General features: G+C 34.1%; 2 protein-coding genes across 2 annotated transcripts; both read left to right on the plus strand.

Moving 5' to 3' along the window:
- Positions 1-765: 765 nt before the first annotated feature.
- Positions 766-6169, plus strand: LOC139889916 (uncharacterized). The gene is made up of 5 exons (XM_071872829.1): positions 766-898; positions 1007-1104; positions 2645-2794; positions 3382-3447; positions 5331-6169. The coding sequence occupies exons 1-5, from the start codon at positions 766-768 to the stop codon at positions 5997-5999; spliced, it is 1116 nt and encodes a 371-aa protein (XP_071728930.1). The 3' UTR covers positions 6000-6169.
- Positions 6170-8760: 2591 nt separating this feature from the next.
- Positions 8761-9827, plus strand: LOC139893361 (probable membrane-associated kinase regulator 6). Its single transcript, XM_071876521.1, has one exon. The coding sequence runs from the start codon at positions 8883-8885 to the stop codon at positions 9558-9560; it is 678 nt and encodes a 225-aa protein (XP_071732622.1). The 5' UTR covers positions 8761-8882; the 3' UTR covers positions 9561-9827.
- The last annotated feature ends 11489 nt before the right edge of the window (positions 9828-21316 follow it).

Raw genomic sequence — 21316 nt, forward strand, 5'->3', positions numbered from 1 at the left:
TATATATATATATATATATATATATATATATATATATATATATACTATAGGTAAAAGGTAAAAGGTTTTTTCTATTCGGGCTACCCGGGAGGGCGAGTAATCCGACCCCATACTCTGATGTACGCAGCCCAGCAGGATTACTCCCTGGCTGTTTCCAACCTATCCCTGGCCACCACTAAATATTCTCCCTATACGAGATTCGAACCTGAGACCTCTTGTAAGGAACTCAGGGCCCCAACCACTGGGCTATCTAGTGATGGTTATATAGTATATACTATATACTAACAAATTCGCAACATCGCATTGTTAATGTACATGGAGATTTTACTTCACACCGACCACTCGATCGTGAACATTTCCATTTCGATTGATTATGGGTGCTAATGATAGAGAGAAAATCGTATACATGACGATCATGGATGAGCATGATGTTATATATTTTGAGTACAATGTTACGAATTGTTAGTGGAGCTCAATGAGATCGTTAGTTTAATCAAATGATAATATTGAAGCAAATCAAGCAACCAATATGTTCTTTTAGACGAGAACCGTAGAGGAATGACACATTTTGGTACAACTGCCATTATTTTCTATGATCATAATGGAGCGGTGATGGAACTACAAGATCGGTTGATGAAAGTTTGGTCCTTTGCTGGACCATGTGCAGTTGTGATGATGTGTCGACTGTAAGAAGATCATTATGCTAATGAGTTTGATCAAGATTCTATCTAGATACATGGGTTATAAGTGTATACAAGAAACGCTATGGGTAGTGAGTATATTTTGGTTGGCACTGTGTCCAATTATTTGTATCAAATGGTTGATACTATTAACTTCGATGGCCTGCCCACACAGTTCATGTACGAAATACTTTACATTAATATCCTGTGTAACTTTGGTCAGTTGCGAGTCGAGTAATTGTAGTGATTTGCTTGGTTATTAAAACAATGACGGGAGTACATTGAATATTGGTGTAGAGTATTCCGTTCATAAACTCTGTGGATAGGCTATCGAAGTTCATACGGTCACCATTTGCATAATACCGCTGGAAATCACGTTAAACAATGTATACTTGATGCCGATAGTGTTTCTTGTATAGACTTTGTAACTCATATATTTGAATAAAATCTTGATCAAACTCATGAGCATAATGATATTCTAGCAGCCGATATTTCATCACCATTGTACATGGTTCAATAAATGACCAACGTTTCATCAACCCATATTGTTTTTCCATTACCGCTCCATTACCATCATAAAAAATGAATGGCAGTTTCTTTACATAGAAATATCACCATCATAGAAAAAGGTGTACAAAATGTGCTCTTCCTCCACGTTTCTCGTGTGGAACAGCATATTGGTTGATTGGTTTTGCTTGAACATTATCATTTGCTTGGACTAAGGACATCATTGAGCTCCATTGACGATTCTTAACACCGTACTCAAAATATATAACATGATGTTGATCCATGATCGTCACATATATGATTCTCTCTACCGTAAGCACTCATAATCATAATTAATCGAACAGGAAAATGTTCACGATCGAAAGACCGGTGTTGAGGGAAATCTCTAGGTACATTGACAATGCCTTGTTGCGAATTTGTTAATTCGACCGGAACAAAATGATAACTTCGTCTACAAACAATAAATGACTCTCATGAATGTCCATAAGACGCCATATCCGAAGACATAGTTTTTTTTTTTTTTTTTCCTCTAAATAAACCAAAAAATAAAGAATCAACAAAAACAAGTTGAGATTAAATAAAAAATATGGGCTACAAGAAGTATATATATACATACATACATGTTTACTCACTTATTAAACAATTGATTCTTTCTTGGCCGGCTGCCCTTAGACCACAAACCAGTGAATTACCCCATCTTCGTCGTGTACGTGAGTAAAAATTTAGGGTGGAGTAGGTTCACGCATGTTGCAGTCGGAGATCAAAGTTCTATTGTGACATAAAGTTGCACCATGATTTTTTTATTTCAGTCTGCCTATACAACTCAAGTCCATCCAAATTTTTAAGCATTTGTATCATATAGTTGGTTGGAGTAGCAATTGGTTGGATTAAGGGGTGGTTGACGCATTTGTGTATTTGATATGTGAATGCTAGGCTGCTTCTGAAATTCAAAAAGAGTATTATGAATTTATTGATGTGATTTTACCCATAATCATCAAGCTTTTGTTATAACACCTTCGGATAACAGCATATAACACTAAATGAATCTGATATGTGAATGCTAGATTACTTTTGATATTCAGAAACAATATTCTTGAATTCCGAGACAGTATTATATTTTATGAACCTGTTGATGTGATTTTTTCTCAATCATCACTTTCACTATCATTAACTTGGGATGAACGACATAACTCTATATTATTTCGATATGTGAATGCTATATTACTTTTGAAATTTAGAAACAGTATTTACAAATGGATTATGAATTTGTTGATATGATTTTTCCCCTCGACCATCAGGCTCTCGATTACTTTCATATAAACAAAACAATGCTAACACTGAATGAATACAATTTTTTGTTCATTTGTTTTTATACACCGCTTGAAACACATACGATAAGTTCCGGGCTTTGAGTTTGATGTTTATCTAACCCGTTTCGATTGTATTTTAAATTGTAGAATTGGAAATTTTTATGCTTTAAGCATGATGAATCTTCTTTTGAATATACCGTTTCCGAAACCTCAGAAGATCAATTGCCGGGAGATATCGTTGAACCAGAAAGAGAACTACCAAATGTGACACATAATTGGGTTTTAAACTTAAGAAAGGTACTTGTATGTATTTCATATTTTTTGTTTATATGGTACCATAATTTGCCTCTTAATAGCTGGTCTGTGTAATTTCGATATTTGTCGTGTTAACACCTAAACTGATAGTCCCTACTTTACTTCTTTTGTTTAATATTTGCACTTTATAATATTAATTATTCAGAAAATAATCACCCTTTATTCAGTAATCCCCCAAAAGAATATGATATCCATCTGGTGGTATTAAAATTGCAAGGTTGTTTAAGCTTTTAGTCGGGAACTATTCGATCGGGACTTTGTTGGGACTAATCAGGACGTTAACAACTTTGACTTTGACTGTGTTAGACCTACTTTCAACAATTTTGACCGAATAAATCCAACTTTGAGCTAATAAATCCGACGTTGACAGACTAAATTGGACTTTTAACAACTTTGACCGAATAAATCAGACTACTTTAAAATCCCGAACAGTCAGGGACTTTTACAAGTTTCAACCATGCTAAATTGTCGCTTATGCCTTTAAGATTTATTGTACTTGACAGGATTAAAAGAGTTGGTAATCAAATTGGTGAATAGTTTTGCTGATGTACTTGAATGTTATTTTTCAGGCTGTAGATGCTATATTTTGCGCAAAACCATGGACAGTGCCATGGACAGCTAAGACCATATTGCAGGTACACCTCTTTGCAGTATTGTTACTATATTCTTTGGACCAAGTAACCAAAAAACATTATTCATATAGCATAATTATGTGAGATACACTAGTTTGTCGTACTATAGGCTTTGTCTAATTGTTTAAATTAAATTAACTAGATAGGTGATACATTAAGTTGTCCAGGTCCAAGATATACAGTACAGTTGATATAAGGGTTAAAGCCACAAATTGGCTATATATTTTCTCAAATGTCCCGATGTCGCCCATACACCCATTTGCGTTCCACTGTCGTCTACAAACTTTCAAAAAATGTACCGATGTCGCCCACTATACTTTTTTTTACTTGTAACAAAAACAATTGATGACGTGGCTTCTAGGTAGTCATGACACGTTGGTGATACATCGGAACAGAAACTGAAAGTATATGGGCGTCATCGGAACACAACTGAAAGTATAGGGGCGACATCGGGACATATAAAATGAAAAAAAGTTAAATAATTAACTTTACCGGTTCAGCAGGTAACCCGTAACGAAATGTTAACATTGATACATTTTTTGAAATTTTGTAGACGACAGTGGGACGTAAATGGGTATATGGGCGACATCGGGACATTTGAGAAAGTATATAGCCAATTTGTGGCTTTAACCTTTGATATAATGCAGTTTTACAAGTATGCCCTTTGAACAGAAATAAACACATGTATAACAAACATGTCCTTTAACATTCGGTTAAAACAACATTATAACAAGTTTCAATGACTATTAGGTCTAAATTCTTGGCTATAGGTTAGATATACAATACAATACATTACGAGTATGATTAATTTTCTATTATAACTCGTTTTCATTGAAAGAGAAATTGTTATAAGTTTAAATATTGATTTTTTGCTTTCACCCTGAAAGAGGTGGTGGCTAAACAGTTGAAGTTTATGGATCTTACAAGTTTTTGTATTAGAAACAAAGTTGAATAGTGCACTGAATAACTTTATTCTTGGCACTTTTTGATATTGATCAAAACATGAAGTCTGATTTATAATGCATCAATGAAAATAGAAATTGGATAGTTACTGAAGTTATTGAACTTTTAGCACTTTCTAATGTCGGGCAATACACGAAAAGTGAGTTAACATATACTAGGCTGTAAATCTGAATTTGGATGCTTTGATTTCGTAATAGTGACATTTAAGTAAGTTGATTGTTCAGGTATCTATGTTTTGTTAGAATGCAATCTGAAACATAAAGCAAGGGTAGAGGCTGAATTATTCTACTTCTTTAATTATTATTATATGACCAAGGGTCAACTTGTCTTTACATCACCTTAACTTTATAGCACTATGTGGGCTGAACATAAATTGTGAGAATTGGCATATGGGCTGATTGGGTAATGGGTAATGTGTCAAAACGAGTAATATTTTGATAAAGGTTGGTTGTCTCGAAACATGTGTTCAACTTTTACTTATTCACAAATGGTGACCGAGTAATCTGTCCATAACAATAAGCCCCATTAATGCATTAGTAAACAGGCCCTTATACCTTTATACTAATAATTGTTGTCAAATATGACTAAAAAAGTTGTCATTCTGATATTTGTCAGATTATTTCAATAAAATGGTTTAAGATGTGCAATAAAATATACGTTGGGCGACTTTGACCCGTTTAGCGCATTTCTTCCAAGCAAATTTTTATTTACCTGTTTGACTTTGTAGAGATAAAACATAACCTGAATCGACCCACTCATAAGTATATGGTTTGAAGTTAAATCCAACCCTCGTCAACATTGGTTGTTCATTAACATAATATATATCTGTTCAACGCTGGTGGGCCTTTTTGTGGCTTACAACATGTCGTTTTGAGTACTGTACATTAGGCGCAAATTTGTCATTTTTATTTTGTTCACTGCAGGTAATGCTTCTTTGGATAACCTCATTTTGGTTAGTAGGATCATGGATAATACCGTTTGTCGCTCACACAACGGGTTTCAGAAAAGAAACATTACCATATCGAGGACAAGCATTATACAGCCTTTTAACAGACGTGGTCGAGGGTATTTCCGGAATTGCAATTCTCAAACTTTCCCTTTCAAGATTCCGTCCTCTTTCATCCGACTGGTTCAAATTCACCGTTAAAGGAAACTGGTATATTGATGTCTGTTTAGGATGCTTCATGTTCCCTTTAGTCAACCGACTCTCACAAATCAACCTTAATTTACTTCCCATGCCGCACCCGACACCTGTCACAATGTCAACCGTCGAGCAATCGATCGTGGCTCGAGATCCAATGGCTATGGCGCTTTATGCTATTGTTGTTTCCGTTTGTGCCCCTGTTTGGGAAGAAATCGTCTTTCGAGGGTTTCTTCTTCCTTCTTTAACTAGGTACATGCCTGTTTGGTGTGCGATTTTGGTGAGTTCGTTAGCATTTGCATTGGCACATTTTAATATGCAAAGATTGTTGCCGCTCGTGTTTCTTGGGGTCGTTATGGGTACGGTTTTTGCACGGTCAAGAAATCTATTACCGTCGATGCTGTTGCATAGTCTTTGGAATGTATTTGTATTTGTAGATCTCATGAGGTGACAATCTTGACTCAAAATTTACTTTCATATTCACCATCTGTGTATGCATTTTGTTTTGTTATTTTGTTTTGATCGAACTAGATGGTCAATATTGACGCCGTAGTAGCATTTAGTGAGAAATTGGATACTGAGCTGTGTATATAATTGTTATAAGAAAGCTGATTTAATGCATTTACCTTTCAATCTTTGAGATCCCTTTGTTGTGATGATGATTCCGAGCATGTATATGATTCGTAGAGTAAATGCATCGATATTGCCAGTTTTGTTCACAATTACCGGTCTAATTTGTTCCTAAAAATGTGTTTTCTTTAGGAATATGCTCATAAAATTATTGTCTTAGTCTTGGGAATTAAATGATAGCTTAGTGATTTAGATGCTTTGGAACTTGCTCACTTACATTAGTGAGATAATATGAGGTTTGTGCTCTAATTCAATTTTTGACGAATCTATGTATTAATAAGTTGTACAATACAACTTGTATATTACAAATATTGTGGATTTATTAAACATTGAAGTGGATTATTCCTTCTACTTTTACTCTAGTATTTTTTTATTTATATTTGCAAACAATGATGATTAAGGGTGCGTTTGTGTATCTCTTAATGGAATGATTCAGCACTGAATGTTGAACCATTCAGCATTCAGTGCGTTTGTTTCTGACCTCTGAATGAGATATGGTGTTGAATGGTTCAGTATTCAGTGCTGAACCATTCAGAGTTAAAACACTCTCTTAATCATTGAGAGGCTAAATTTTATGTAATATTCTTCTTAAATCATATTCAGAACACTTATCAAATAAGTATATTGAAGTTTTTGTTAATGTTAAACGATAACAAGTTGATTTAATTGAGTCATATTGTTTATTCAAAATGATTATCAAACAGCTTATTGTCATTCAGAATTAAATTCATTCAGAGACTCTTAACCATTCAGATTCTGAATCATTCAGCGCTAAATCATTCGATTTTATCAAACGCACCCTAAATATAATATACATTCCCATCTTCATGCATATGCTACATTGTTACTTTTTCTTCCTTTGTTTCTAAAAGAGATTTGATGCATACTACACAAGTATATGCATTATTTTTTGTAGCTACATCCTAGACAACATGATCAGTACATCTTACCCTACATGTCCATTTGAATATTTGATTTCAAATTGATGTTTTCTTTACAATTACAAACCACCTTCTAACGAAGATATTAGTCTTTGCGGTTACAGTCGCCTTTTTGTCTTCAAAGAAGGAGATCAAAAGGGACCATTTGCTTGGTTTTCAAAGTCTTTTTCTTGTTATCTATTTCTACCGTCACATTTTTTCCTGTCCATTTGTTTCAATTCTCCGACAACAATCCGGGACCTCTGTCTCCTATTTTTGTTTTGTATGGTTTGATTGTGATTAGGTCTTTGTAATTGTGTCGCAACATTATTATCTATTTTGGCACTGAATAGCCTGTATAGTTAAAATGCCTACCACCCAGATTGTTGGTGGATGCAAATCCCTGAAAATTGCAGTCCAATGGAATTTTTAAAAATTTAAAACTAAAATTTAGTTTTAGATTTTGCATGATTCATATGAGGTTTCATGTATGATTTTTTATCTCTAGCCTTACCACACCTTCATTATAGTGGTGATATGGACTTGATCGATTCTATTAATACTAATGAACCAATGTACCAATGACTCTAAGCAGCTTAAGCAGAGGGTCATCTCGAGATTAGTTGGCTCGTAAAGCTAGTCAAAGACTCAAGCCTGTTAGGGAACTAAAATAATTAAATAAAATACTATAAACATAAGTTGTCTAGATCAAGGCATGTTGTATATGACCATCACTCTTTTTTAATGTTTTGTTACCTAACTCTTAAAAAATGTCAATTAAGAGGCCAAATTTGTATGATAAGTTGGCACCCTTTTATAATCAAAAGGTCACATTCTAGTTTTAAAATAAACTCAAGTTGAAAAGTGCTAAATGAGACTCTTTGCAAAGACTAACTTCCCAACGCTCACAAAATTGGGTTGTTGCATTGGCTAGAATCGTCTTATCTAGAATTAGTATTTTATTATATGTACAACTTGAGATATATAATAATGGATTGCTTAGACAAGTATGTGGAATCTTTGCAAACTTTGATATTTTAATGTGAGCATGCATGTTTCTTTATTTTATCACAAGTTCATGTGACAACTATTATTGTTTCATGCTTTGTATGTTAAGTTGTCCCCTAGACACATATTTCAAATTACTAAGTTTCTTATTTGGAGCTCAATAATACATTTCTTAAAAGGTGCAACTGAATCTCTTTTGTTTCTTGATATTATCATACATAGAATAGAATGAGGTTTCATATCACATAGCCAAATGCTTCATAGTATCTTATTGTCATATAAATGTTTTAAGGATTAATCAATTGTTCAACACAAAATTTTGATTCGATAGCGCGTATTGCATTCGCGGGTACGTTAATATTTAATAAAAAATAAAATGGTGATGTATGGATATTGAAAAGATCAGAAAGGCAAGTCTGTGTACACAGTTTTTAGCAAGAAAGTTTTGTCATGAATAGACCATTACCATAAAATATCAATACAACTTTTATTGTTAAACATAACATGCAACATTACATCATGTGGGGTACACATTTCTGTCTCTTGTATTCCCACTTTATCCCTTATTTTACTGATAAATTTATGTTATCTATAGTGTGTACTAGAGTACCACAATAATGATGTCCTTACATGAACATGTATGAATTGTATGTCTCTATATATATACCATACATAGACACACACACACACACACCCCACAAGGAGTTTGGTAAACAAATCATAAATATCCCTCAAATCATTCATATTCTAAAATTCTAATTTTTCTTCAGCTAAATATGGAAACTAAAGAATCACTCTCCATTGAGAGTTTCTCATATAGTTGGTTAGTGAACCTAAAACCATCTTTTGAGAGCCCAAAAGGTTCATTTAGAGCCTCATTTGATGCATTTGATGACTCCAACTTTATCGAAATGGACCCAAGGCTTTCTGCCTCCCAAAGATTTCTTGTTTTCCATCAAGATTTCAACTTTAGTCTTCCAACATTGCAACCTTGTGTTCATGCTGATGAACTTATATCAAATGGGATTGTTGTTCCCCTTTTCTCGAATCCATTGGACTTGAAGATCTACGATTCTAATTCAAGTTCCACGTCAGCCTCACCCGTCTCTTCTGCCACCCCATGTTCCTATCGAAGAAGCCGTTCTTTATCTTATAAAAGATTACCTAAAAGAGTCATGCAAAAGTATTTGAATTTGTTTAGACTGATTTTTCTCCGAATGAGAAGAAGGTGCGAAAGTCGATTACAAAGAACCAAGAATTGCGAATCTTCCGGAACAATTGACCCTTGTGGTTCTGATAATTGGTCAAGATCTTGGGAATTTGAGTGTGTCAAGAACTACAATTTGTCTCCCAGAAGTAAAGAGTATGTGGCGGATAATTGGCTTAGATCTTATGATTCTGAGAGTTCAATTTATGAAGCAGTTCTTCACTGCAAGAAAACAATTGGTAAATGATCATATTGATGGATCTTAAGCATCTACCTTTAGTAGTCCTTGTAGCTAGATGCTTTTGTAGTAGTAAAATTTATGTTTCATAAATAAGAAGTTGACTTTTTTACTTCAATACATGTCTTGAAACATCATGTAGATGATTATATTTGAAATTATGTTAGGAGCTACTCATATTAGCCGTTTCTTTGGTCATGGAAGAAGTTCGAGCTAGGAGAGGATCTATTGTTTTACTTTGCGAAGTTAAATATGTGATCGAGAAAATTCAAAGTATTACTTATACTGTAACACCGTACTTTTTTTTTTTTTCTTTCTCGAAATCAAAGTATTTAAACAAAATACTTATATATACAATGAGACATATCATTAACGTATAATACATGAACCATCCAATGATACGCTCCAAAACAATTAATATATAATCACAAACATCAGAGTTCGGGCATGTCAAGGCGTATCAAACATAGTAAATAAGTATCACCAACAATCTTCCGACCCTAGCATACAAAACAATATAACATGCAGGGGAGAATATGTGAGGGATTAGCGCATCGCTAAGTGAATGAGAAGACCAACATGTGTATAATCATAACAACAGCAAGTCCAACATACAACATACATCTAACAATGCGAATACGACATCACAAGCGAATACGTTATCACTAGAGGACCGACTACCTGTACAGATTCTGTAACCACTAGTTGATCGGGCTAGAGTTTATCGATAGTTCCTACTACTGACTCTCTAACATAGTCTTACTGACACAACACATACGTCATTTGAACTATACTACTAGATAGTAGCGCTTGAACCCAACCAGTACGTCATGGTTGACCTCTTTCGTCTACACACCATAGATGCTAAAACAACAATGAACATAACAGTCATCAATTTGTGATACCATCCATTGTATACATACAATTTAGACCATCAACATACAAGCGTACAACATACTAACTGATCGTGCCTAGATCCGTCTTCCTCATGGAATTGGATCAAGGTCGAGTGCAATGAGGAGGATTGGGGTGGTGTTGTTCGTTTTGGGCCCTGATGATCGTCTTTCACTTTAACAATCAAGTGATCAATCACCCCGACCCGGTCTTGATTATTGATTAGCATAATTCACCTTAACACAATGTAAAAGTTCCTTGGGCAAAGTCACAAGCGAAAATTACAAAGGCTAGAGCAAATGGTGGAAAATCAACAACCTATAAATGAGAGGCAAAACTCTCTATTTATAGTTTCAGGAATATTCGCGGTGTGCGGACCGCGAATTCTTGCACACTTGTGCGGCTCGCGGATTCTTGCACACTTGTGCGGATACTTAGCACAAGGTAGTGCTATACGCACTATCACTAACAACAGTAATTGAACTTGTTATCGTACAATAATACCGATAAAGGTATTCTCACTCACCAGTTACCACTAAGGACTCAGAGATCTAATGTTACCGAGTCTTCTCCGTTCCTTTATTACCTGAAAATATCATATCTCGAGTTAGTTTATCCTTTAAACTCGTATTCAGTAGTAAAACAAATAACATCAACACAACATTTGGGTCAAGATCCAACAAGACCTAACCATGTCTACCTGCTTAAAAAGGCTTTATACGGACTCAAGCAAGCACCACGCGCATGGTATGATGTTCTATATGACTTCCACTTAAATCTGGCTTTTCTAAAGGAACAATTGATACGACCCTCTTTATCAAAAAGAAGTGTCATCATATTCTATTAGTTCAGATTTATGTAGATGATATTATTTTCGGCTTAACCGATTCGAAATTCTGCGATGCTTTTGAACAATTAATGGTTAGTGCTTTTAAAATGAGTATGATGGGGAAACTTCAATTTTTCCTTGGTTTACAAGTACGACAACTTTCAACGGGTATTTTCATCAATCAGTCAAAATATATTTTGGAGATTTTAAAGAAATTTGACCTTGAGATTGTAAATCAATTGGAACACCCATAGAAAGTCGTACGAAAATAAATGAAGATGAAAATAGAAAGCCTTACAATCAAACAAAGTACCGTAGTAAGATTGGTTCATTATAGTACTTGACTGCGAGCCGACAAGATATCATGTTTAATACTTGTTTATGTGCAAGATATCGGGAAAACCCTAAGGAGTCACATTTCATTGCGGTTAAGTGTATCTTTAGGGATCTTAAAGGCACGATGAATTTAGGCTAATGATGTCCTAAAGAAACCGGTTTTGACTTAGTTGCTTACTTTGATTCTGACTATGGGGGTTGTAAACTAGATCGGAAAAGCACATCAGGCAGTTTTCAGATTTTAGGAGATAAATTAGTCAGTTGGTCTTCTGAGAAACAACACTGTGTTGCAACTTCAACAACCGAAGCAGAATATGTTGCGGCTGAAAGTTGTTGATCTCAAGTGTTGTGGATGCGAACACAACTTTCTAACTATGGCTTCAAGTTCAATAAGATTCCTATTTACTGTAAATCGAAGAGTGCTATTATTATAACTTGCAATCCTGTTCATCATACAAAAACAAAACACATAGACATTCAATATCACTTTCATTAAGGATAACATTGAAAAAGGTCACACATTGAATTTCATTTTGTCCCTACAGAACATCAGTTAGCTGACTTATTCACTAAACCATTAGATGAACAACGGTTTAACTTTCTGAAACTGAAATGAGGGATGTTGACCTTACTGGCTGATACTGATTCCAATGTCTAGATTGTGTTTTCGCACGAATTCTTTTGTACATATTTAGTGGAAAAATAAAAAATATTTGTTGTTTTTCATATTGATAATCCAAAAATATTTTGTTTATTTCTCACTCATAATGGCTTTTGTATACATAATAGTAAAAAATCCGTGCTGTTGGTTGAATGTGGGTTAATGCATTAAACGATAAACTTAAGTATGATTAACCAAAGTGTGATTAACCAAAGAATATGTTTTGATGATGACACATACATATGCATAAGTGATGACTGACATCTTAACATAAAACAAGCAAGGTCACTAATCCATACTTTATCTTGCAAATGACCAAGTCAAACATAGGTTAAAGAATGAAATTAAAACTTCAGCTAAACACAAGGTCGAGGTACGGTCGACCACATAGTCAACCGTGAAAACCCAAACTGAATTGCAACGCAGTTTTGTGAAAACAAGTTGCACGGTCGTCACCACGGTCAACCGCAGTGCGACCGCAGTTCTCTCTGTTACCATTTTCGACCAAATAAAGTTTGACTAGTTCCCGACATCTATAATTCATGAAACCTTTCTCAACATGCTTAGAATAGATGCCTTCTTCATACTCAACCGAGTTTTGGTCATAAAAACACTAATTATGATTAATTACGCCTAATGACATCTTAATGACAAATTAATCAAGATTAGGCATAACACATAAGTGTTAATCAAAAACTTGTGATCTTAATTCTTATCTAGATATCCTTAGTCTGATCATCAAGTACCAACACACTTAAGCCAATGTCATTAGAACAATGATTGCTATTAGAAATGACTTAGTGATTAATTAAGGCTAAATAAGGAACAATGCTCTCAAGGTTAACTAGTAATGACTTGTAATCCTAAAACATACTTAGATACATTTAGGATGGTCACCAAGTCCCAACTAGAGATTGCTCTTCCCTTGTGCATGTGTTGGACATTAATGTGTGCTTACACATTAATCATGTAATGTGTTATATTGCACATTAAACTTATTAAGTGCTTGAATTATAAGTTGTGCAAGTATCTATATGATTGATCCTAGAATAACTATCTCTTACTATGTGAGTATTACTTGCTACTTGCCAATATGCTTAATACTCATAAACTTGTCAACTTGATTAATATGTTTGCAATGTGCTCATTAGTTAGGATTCAAGTAACTAACCTACTCCAATAGATTAAGTGTAAAATGGTTCACAATGAAAGTATAGTCAATTGTCTATTTGATCTAGTCTAAGTAACTAAGGGTGATTGCTTATGACTTAACTTTGATGTCTCTACATGCTTCATGATTATCTTATAGAGACATTGTTCAATTAATCTCTAACTAAACTTAAAAAGATCATGACTTGTGATTAATTGAAACTATGAAGTTAATGACATAGTGACTAGTCTTTAGAATTGAACCAAAGACATTAATGTGACTAACTAAGTCTTGACCAAACTGAAATTTCCCTAAATATCAATCAAGACACCTCTCCAAGAATGTTGGGTTTACCACTTTTGGAATGATTAGTCACTTTCATGCATTAAGACCAAATCTCACACACTTAATGCATATATTACTTGTATAGGATGTTTGGTTTCTTTTGCAGGTGCTAGAAGAAGTAAAGGTGCTAAAATGTGGTGTTCAAATTTGAGTCAAACGGCTATACAACGAATACCTAATTTGGACTGGAGCACACACTGTTGCACCACGGTCGACCGTGCAGGCAACCGTGTGTCAACGGCTATTTTTTGAATCTCACTATAAAAGGAAAACATTTAAGAGCTTTTGAAGCAGTCCCTCTTGCATATTTCAAAGGCTTATCTCCAGTGATCACAAGTGCATCAATTACTACTCAAATGTGATCAAGCAAGAGAAGATTCTATGATCTTATAGATATAGAATTGGTTGTTGTAAACTTACTAATCAAAATCATTTATCTTGTGAGTTTACTTAATGTAATGTATGTCCTAGTATTGTGTTAGGATCATCATTGCAAAGTGTATAAGTCTTGTAACTTCAATTAGTAGAAGCATAGGCTCGCTTAGTGATCTACTTCCTTAAAGGGACTTAGGAAGTTGATTAATCTTATTTGGAGATTAATACTTGTCCAAGGTGAAGACAAGTTGATCTAGGTTGGAGTTGATCTTTCAAAGGGAAAGAAAGATTAGGTTTGTTGTCTACCAAAGAAGTTGAAGACTTGTAAATCGAATCTCCACCGGGTTTGGAGAAAAGTCCTTAGTGAAGCAACAAATCCCAATTAGTGTAATCGGGGAGTGGATTAAGGTGGATTAGTTAAAATTCACCCGAACCACTATAAATCCTTGTGTCTATGTTCTTTACATTACTTCATTTATCATTTTGAACATATACACTATACACATCAAGTTTGAGTTGAATTGGTTGATCAAAGTTAAATCGAATTTGGTGATCAATCAAAAAAGTGTTAAAAATGTATTAAGTAAATATTCACCCCCTAGTTACTTACAATTGGTATCAGAGCGGTTGCTCAAATCATTGCGCTACAAACGATCGCAAAAGTGTCAAAATTTGTTTTGTGCAAAAACTTGAGTCAATGATTATTGGATCAACTCAAACTATGGGATACTTGGAAGAATTGGTGAAAGAAGCACCAATATTTGATAAGATGAATATTGATGTGTGGAAATTAAGATTTGAGTCTTATCTCAAATCCAAGGATTACTACTTGTGGAGAATAATCAAAGTAGGAGACTTTGTACCACAAGCTAGTTCAAGGCTAGTGAAGTCAACATTTCAAAACAATGATATTTTGAAACAATTTGATGCAATTTCACTACTTTATGGAATTCTTCCTAGTGAAGAAAGGTTAAAGATAATTTCATGTGAAAGTGCTAAAGAATGTTGGGATTCACTATGTTCTCAAGAAGATTTAAACTCTAGAAGTTTAAAGGGTAAAGGAATTAGGAAGGATTTGGTAAAGGTTGGTGATTCTTAAGCAAAAGGGTTGGATGGAAATGAAGACTTTTACCTCATGAGTTCTTTGAATGATTTAGATCAAGATGGTCAAAGTGAAGAAGAGGTTGAATCTCCATTCAAAGAAGATGACGTCTCAAGCATGGATTGCAATGAGGTACATGTATTCTATCCTTCTAATTATGAAGAATTGTTAGATGATTACAAGACCAATAAATTTGTGTATGATAGTAGTCGTGACAAAGTAAAACTTTTAGAGAAAGAATTACACAAAGTTAGACAAGTTAACAAAGTTTTAATTGATGAAAATAACACCTTGAAAAGAAAACTTGAAAGGATAACTATTTGTGATTCATCAAGAGATAAACATGAAATGAATATATGTCACGACTCTAGCAAACACAAATCTTGTAATCAAATTCCATTGTCCATTATTAGGAAAATTGAGAATATGGGAAAAATGGACCAAGCTAGCAATTCCATGGTAGAGATAAGTCAAGGATTGGGTAATCTTAAAATCAATCAAAATCAATGATCAAAATGCTAATGAGAATAACCTTCTCAAAAAGACTTTGTATTAATGAAAGGTTTTTCTTACTAATGCAAATTTTTTTTTGAAAAATGATTTCAAAAGATTAGTGTAGGAAGCTTACTTGCCTTAGGATTGTGTGTTTAAGTGAAAATATGTATTGCATGACAAATACTAGATTAATGCGTTTTGTGTATACTATATGAATGATTAAATATGAAGATATATATATATATATATATATATATATATATATATATATATATATATATATATATATATATATATACATATAGATATAGTATATTACGTGTCATTGATGATTAAACATCGGGAGGATGTAATCTTTCAATGTTAGGAAAAGAAAACTTGTCCTCAAGTATTCTATAGAACCTAAGAATCATCAAAACGTGTTCGAAGAAAGAAGAAGTGAATAAACAAGTGATCAGATGTAACACCCCATTTTTCAGTTACGCGTTATTTCGAACGTCATTCGAAATACGAGGCATGTAAGCGTATATTTGGATCCCAAATAAAGTTGGAGTTAAGGTTCTAAAACCATACCATTGGATAGTAAATCTCATTACGTTTCCAACGATATTTGATTCATCAAAAACGGAGCTACGGTTTGAAAGTTACGACCAAAACAAGTTCCAGTTTCTGTCTCAGTTCATTGGGACGCCATCCAGCCATTTTGGACGCCGTCCAAATGGCCTGACGGGCCAGCTGTGATATTTTGAAGTTTTTAAAAGAGGGTATTTGGGTCTTTTCACTTGGGGGTCATTTGGGCCATCAAAACTGATCCAAATTCATTCTTATCCCCATTTCCACCTTCCCAAACACTCTCATCCATTCCTAGAGAGAGAGAGGGACCATTTTAGAGAGAGTGAGAGAGCTTGGTTTGGGGAAGAAGAAGGGTGAATCGGGTTGAGTCGCGAGTGTTAATGTTGTTCACCTCGTTCACGGCTACGTTGTGGTAGTGTTGGTAAGTTCTAAATCCGAATTTCATTGTTAAGATTATTGTTTGAGTTAGAGTTTGTGCTAGTTAGAGTTATAACCCACTTATTGTGAAATTTGGGGGTTTTTGGGTAAGATTCATGTAAGTAAACCCGAATTGGTGACTTAGGGTTTCGATTGATGAAATTGTAAGTTTGGGGCTTGCATGTGTTGGTTAAAACTTAGAACACTTGTGTACTAGTGATTTTGGTGTTGTGTTGACTTGATTTTGGGGTGTAAACCCTAATATGGGTTAAAATGAGTTTTTAGTTGAATTGGGTCAAGTGTTCTTGATTTTGGTGTCAAATGATGATTTTGAGACAGAATCACTAGTTGTAAGTGATTGTAGGTGTTTTGGGTATAAATTTACAAGCCAAAGTGAGTTAAACCTAATTTGGTCAATTCGGGGTTAAACTTTTATGTTAAGTGTTAAAATGGTAATTATGGGTCAAACTTGACTTGTTTTGGTGGTTTAGTGCAATTTGGGTCAAGTTGCACTTGTGGGTTGGTTTTGTATGATCAAGTGCAATAAGGGTTAGTTTGTACTTGTTTGAATGGGTCGGAATTATCACTCATAGTGGTAATTGGTAAAGTCCATTTTAGGTGTCTAAATGGGCGGTTTGTGATGGTAAGTATAAACCCTTGGTTAAGGGTGTTGGCGTCGAATTCTCTTGTAGAGAATGTATGTTGATTGTGTGTATACATATATGCCTATTGTAGGTAAAAGCTTGCTCGGGTGCGTTGTTGGAGATTTCACGCATGGTTTGTAATGCTCGAGTTCGAGGTGAGTGGAATAATTATATGCGTAGGTATATAATGCATTTATTTGTTTTAGCGTGAGATGTGAAGTGTCGATGTGCTAAGACACCACATTTCACGTGACGAGTGAAGTGTCGATGTGTTAAGACACCACTCAAAGTAATATGACGGGTGAAGTGTCGATGTGTTAAGACGCCACCCTGGGTGAAGTGTCGATGTGTTAAGACGCTACCCGGAGTGAAGTATCGATGTGCTAAGATGCCACTCCAAGAAAGTAACGAATGAAGTGTTGACGTGTTAAGACGCCATCCGGGGTGAAGTATCGACGTGTTAAGATGCCACCCCAAGTAAGTTGATGAGTAAAGTGTCGACGTGTTAAGACACCACTCGGAGTGAAATATCGACGTGTTAAGATGCCACTCCAAGAACTATCACGGGTGAAGTGTCGACGTGTTAAGACGCCACCTGGGGTGAAGCATCGATGTGTTAAGATGCCACCCATGGGATTAGTGTACGACGTGTTAAGTACTCTAATGGTTGTTATGAATACCGATAGAAAATTCGAGTACCATTCCTAGTATGATTGGTTAACCATGGTTATGTGTTGTAGTGTAGCATATTATATTGTTCGAGTTATATGCTATTGTTTGTGCTAGCTTGCGTATTGGAGATTTAGCGTTATACTTCGCGATGGTATGCTAATTATATTGCTAGCATTTATGCGGTAATTGCGTAAGTGATTGCAAGTAAGTAGGTTATATATGTATGTGTATAATTATTGCATTCACTAAGCTTTATGCTTACCCCTCTCGTTGTTTACCTTTTTACAGGTATCGTGTTTTGAAGCTAACTAGTTGTTAGACTAGATGCTTAGGAGCGCTTGTGTAGTGACCCGAACTTTTCCATGTTTATATATATTAATTGAGATTGATATTTACATGATTAAATGTTTCCAACATGTTAAGCAATCAAACTTGTTAAGACTTGATTAATTGAAATATGTTTCATATAGACAATTGACCACCCAAGTTGATCGGTGATTCACGAACGTTAAAACTTGTAAAAACTATATGATGACATATATATGGATATATATATAGTTAACATGATACTATGATAAGAAAACATATCATAAAGTATATTAACAATGAACTACATATGTAAAAACAAGACTACTAACTTAATGATTTTTAAACGAGACATATATGTAACAATTATCGTTGTAAAGACATTTAATGTATATATATCATATTAAGAGATATTCATACATGATAATATCATGATAATATAATAATTTAAAATCTCATTTGATATTATAAACATTGGGTTAACAACATTTAACAAGATCGTTAACCTAAAGGTTTCAAAACAACACTTACATTTAACGACTAACGATGACTTAACGACTCAGTTAAAATGTATATACATGTAGTGTTTTAATATGTATTTATACACTTTTGAAAGACTTCAATACACTTATCAAAATACTTCTACTTAACAAAAATGCTTACAATTACATCCTCGTTCAGTTTCATCAACAATTCTACTCGTATGCACCCGTATTCGTACTCGTACAATACACAGCTTTTAGATGTATGTACTATTGGTATATACACTCCAATGATCAGCTCTTAGCAGCCCATGTGAGTCACCTAACATATGTGGGAACCATCATTTGGAAACTAGCATGAAATATCTCATAAAATTACAAAAATATGAGTAATCATTCATGACTTATTTACATGAAAACAAAATTACATATCCTTTATATCTAATCCATACACCAATGACCAAAAACACCTACAAACACTTTAATTCTTCAATTTTCTTCATCTAATTGATCTCTCTCAAGTTCTATCTTCAAGTTCTAAGTGTTCTTCATATATTCTACAAGTTCTAGTTACATAAAATCAAGAATACTTTCAAGTTGCTAGCTCACTTCCAATTTTGTAAGGTGATCATCCAACCTCAAGAAATCTTTGTTTCTTACAGTAGGTTATCATTCTAATACAAGGTAATAATCATATTCAAACTTCGGTTCAATTTCTATAACTATAACAATCTTATTTCAAGTGATGATCATACTTGAACTTGTTTTCGTGTCATGATTCTGCTTCAAGAACTTCGAGCCATCCAAGGATCCGTTGAAGCTAGATCCATTTTTCTCTTTTCCAGTAGGTTTATCCAAGGAAATTAAGGTAGTAATGATGTTCATAACATCATTAGATTCATACATATAAAGCTATCTTATTCGAAGGTTTAAACTTGTAATCACTAGAACATAGTTTAGTTAATTCTAAACTTGTTCGCAAACAAAAGTTAATCCTTCTAACTTGACTTTTAAAATCAACTAAACACATGTTCTATATCTATATGATATGCTAACTTAATGATTTAAAACCCGGAGACACGAAAAACACCGTAAAACCGGATTTACGCCGTCGTAGTAACACCGCGGGCTGTTTTGGGTTAGTTAATTAAAAACTATGATAAACTTTGATTTAAAAGTTGTTATTCTGAGAAAATTATTTTTATTATGAACATGAAACTATATCCAAAAATTATGGTTAAACTCAAAGTGGAAGTATGTTTTCTAAAATGGTCATCTAGACGTCGTTCTTTCGACTGAAATGACTACCTTTACAAAAACGACTTGTAACTTATTTTTCCGACTATAAACCTATACTTTTTCTGTTTAGATTCATAAAATAGAGTTCAATATGAAACCATAGCAATTTGATTCACTCAAAACGGATTTAAAATGAAGAAGTTATGGGTAAAACAAGATTGGATAATTTTTCTCATTTTAGCTACGTGAAAATTGGTAACAAATCTATTCCAACCATAACTTAATCAACTTGTATTGTATATTATGTAATCTTGAGATACCATAGAAACGTATACAATGTTTCGACCTATCATGTCGACACATCTATATATATTTCGGAACAACCATAGACACTCTATATGTGAATGTTGGAGTTAGCTATACAGGGTTGAGGTTGATTCCAAAATATATATAGTTTGAGTTGTGATCAATACTGAGATACGTATACACTGGGTCGTGGATTGATTCAAGATAATATTTATCGATTTATTTCTGTACATCTAACTGTGGACAACTAGTTGTAGGTTACTAACGAGGACAGCTGACTTAATAAACTTAAAACATCAAAATATATTAAAAGTGTTGTAAATATATTTTGAACATACTTTGATATATATGTATATATTGTTATAGGTTCGTGAATCAACCAGTGGCCAAGTCTTACTTCCCGACGAAGTAAAAATCTGTGAAAGTGAGTTATAGTCCCACTTTTAAAATCTAATATTTTTGGGATGAGAATACATGCAGGTTTTATAAATGATTTACCAAATAGACACAAGTACGTGAAACTACATTCTATGGTTGAATTATCGAAATCGAATATGCCCCTTTTTATTAAGTCTGGTAATCTAAGAATTAGGGAACAGACACCCTAATTGACGCGAATCCTAAAGATAGATCTATTGGACCTAACAAGCCCCATCCAAAGTACCGGATGCTTTAGTACTTCGAAATTTATATCATATTCGAAGGGTGTCCCGGAATGATGGGGATATTCTTATATATGCATCTTGTTAATGTCGGTTACCAGGTGTTCACCATATGAATGATTTTTATCTCTATGTATGGGATGTGTATTGAAATATGAAATCTTGTGGTCTATTATTATGATTTGATATATATAGGTTAAACCTATAACTCACCAACATTTTTGTTGACGTTTTAAGCATGTTTATTCTTAGGTGATTATTAAGAGCTTCCACTGTC

This window comes from Rutidosis leptorrhynchoides, chromosome 2, assembly GCF_046630445.1.
Source record: "Rutidosis leptorrhynchoides isolate AG116_Rl617_1_P2 chromosome 2, CSIRO_AGI_Rlap_v1, whole genome shotgun sequence".
NCBI classification, from domain to species: Eukaryota; Viridiplantae; Streptophyta; class Magnoliopsida; order Asterales; family Asteraceae; genus Rutidosis; species Rutidosis leptorrhynchoides.

Coding starts and splice junctions, on each gene's coding strand:
- LOC139893361 (XM_071876521.1), top strand. CDS start 8,883: ATGGAAACTAAAGAATCACTCTCCATTGAGAGTTTCTCATATAGTTGG.
- LOC139889916 (XM_071872829.1), top strand. CDS start 766: ATGGGTAGTGAGTATATTTTGGTTGGCACTGTGTCCAATTATTTGTAT. Junction 899..1,006: donor TAATATCCTGTGTAACTTTG/GTCAGTTGCGAG, acceptor CTCTGTGGATAG/GCTATCGAAGTTCATACGGT. Junction 3,448..5,330: donor CAGCTAAGACCATATTGCAG/GTACACCTCTTT, acceptor TGTTCACTGCAG/GTAATGCTTCTTTGGATAAC.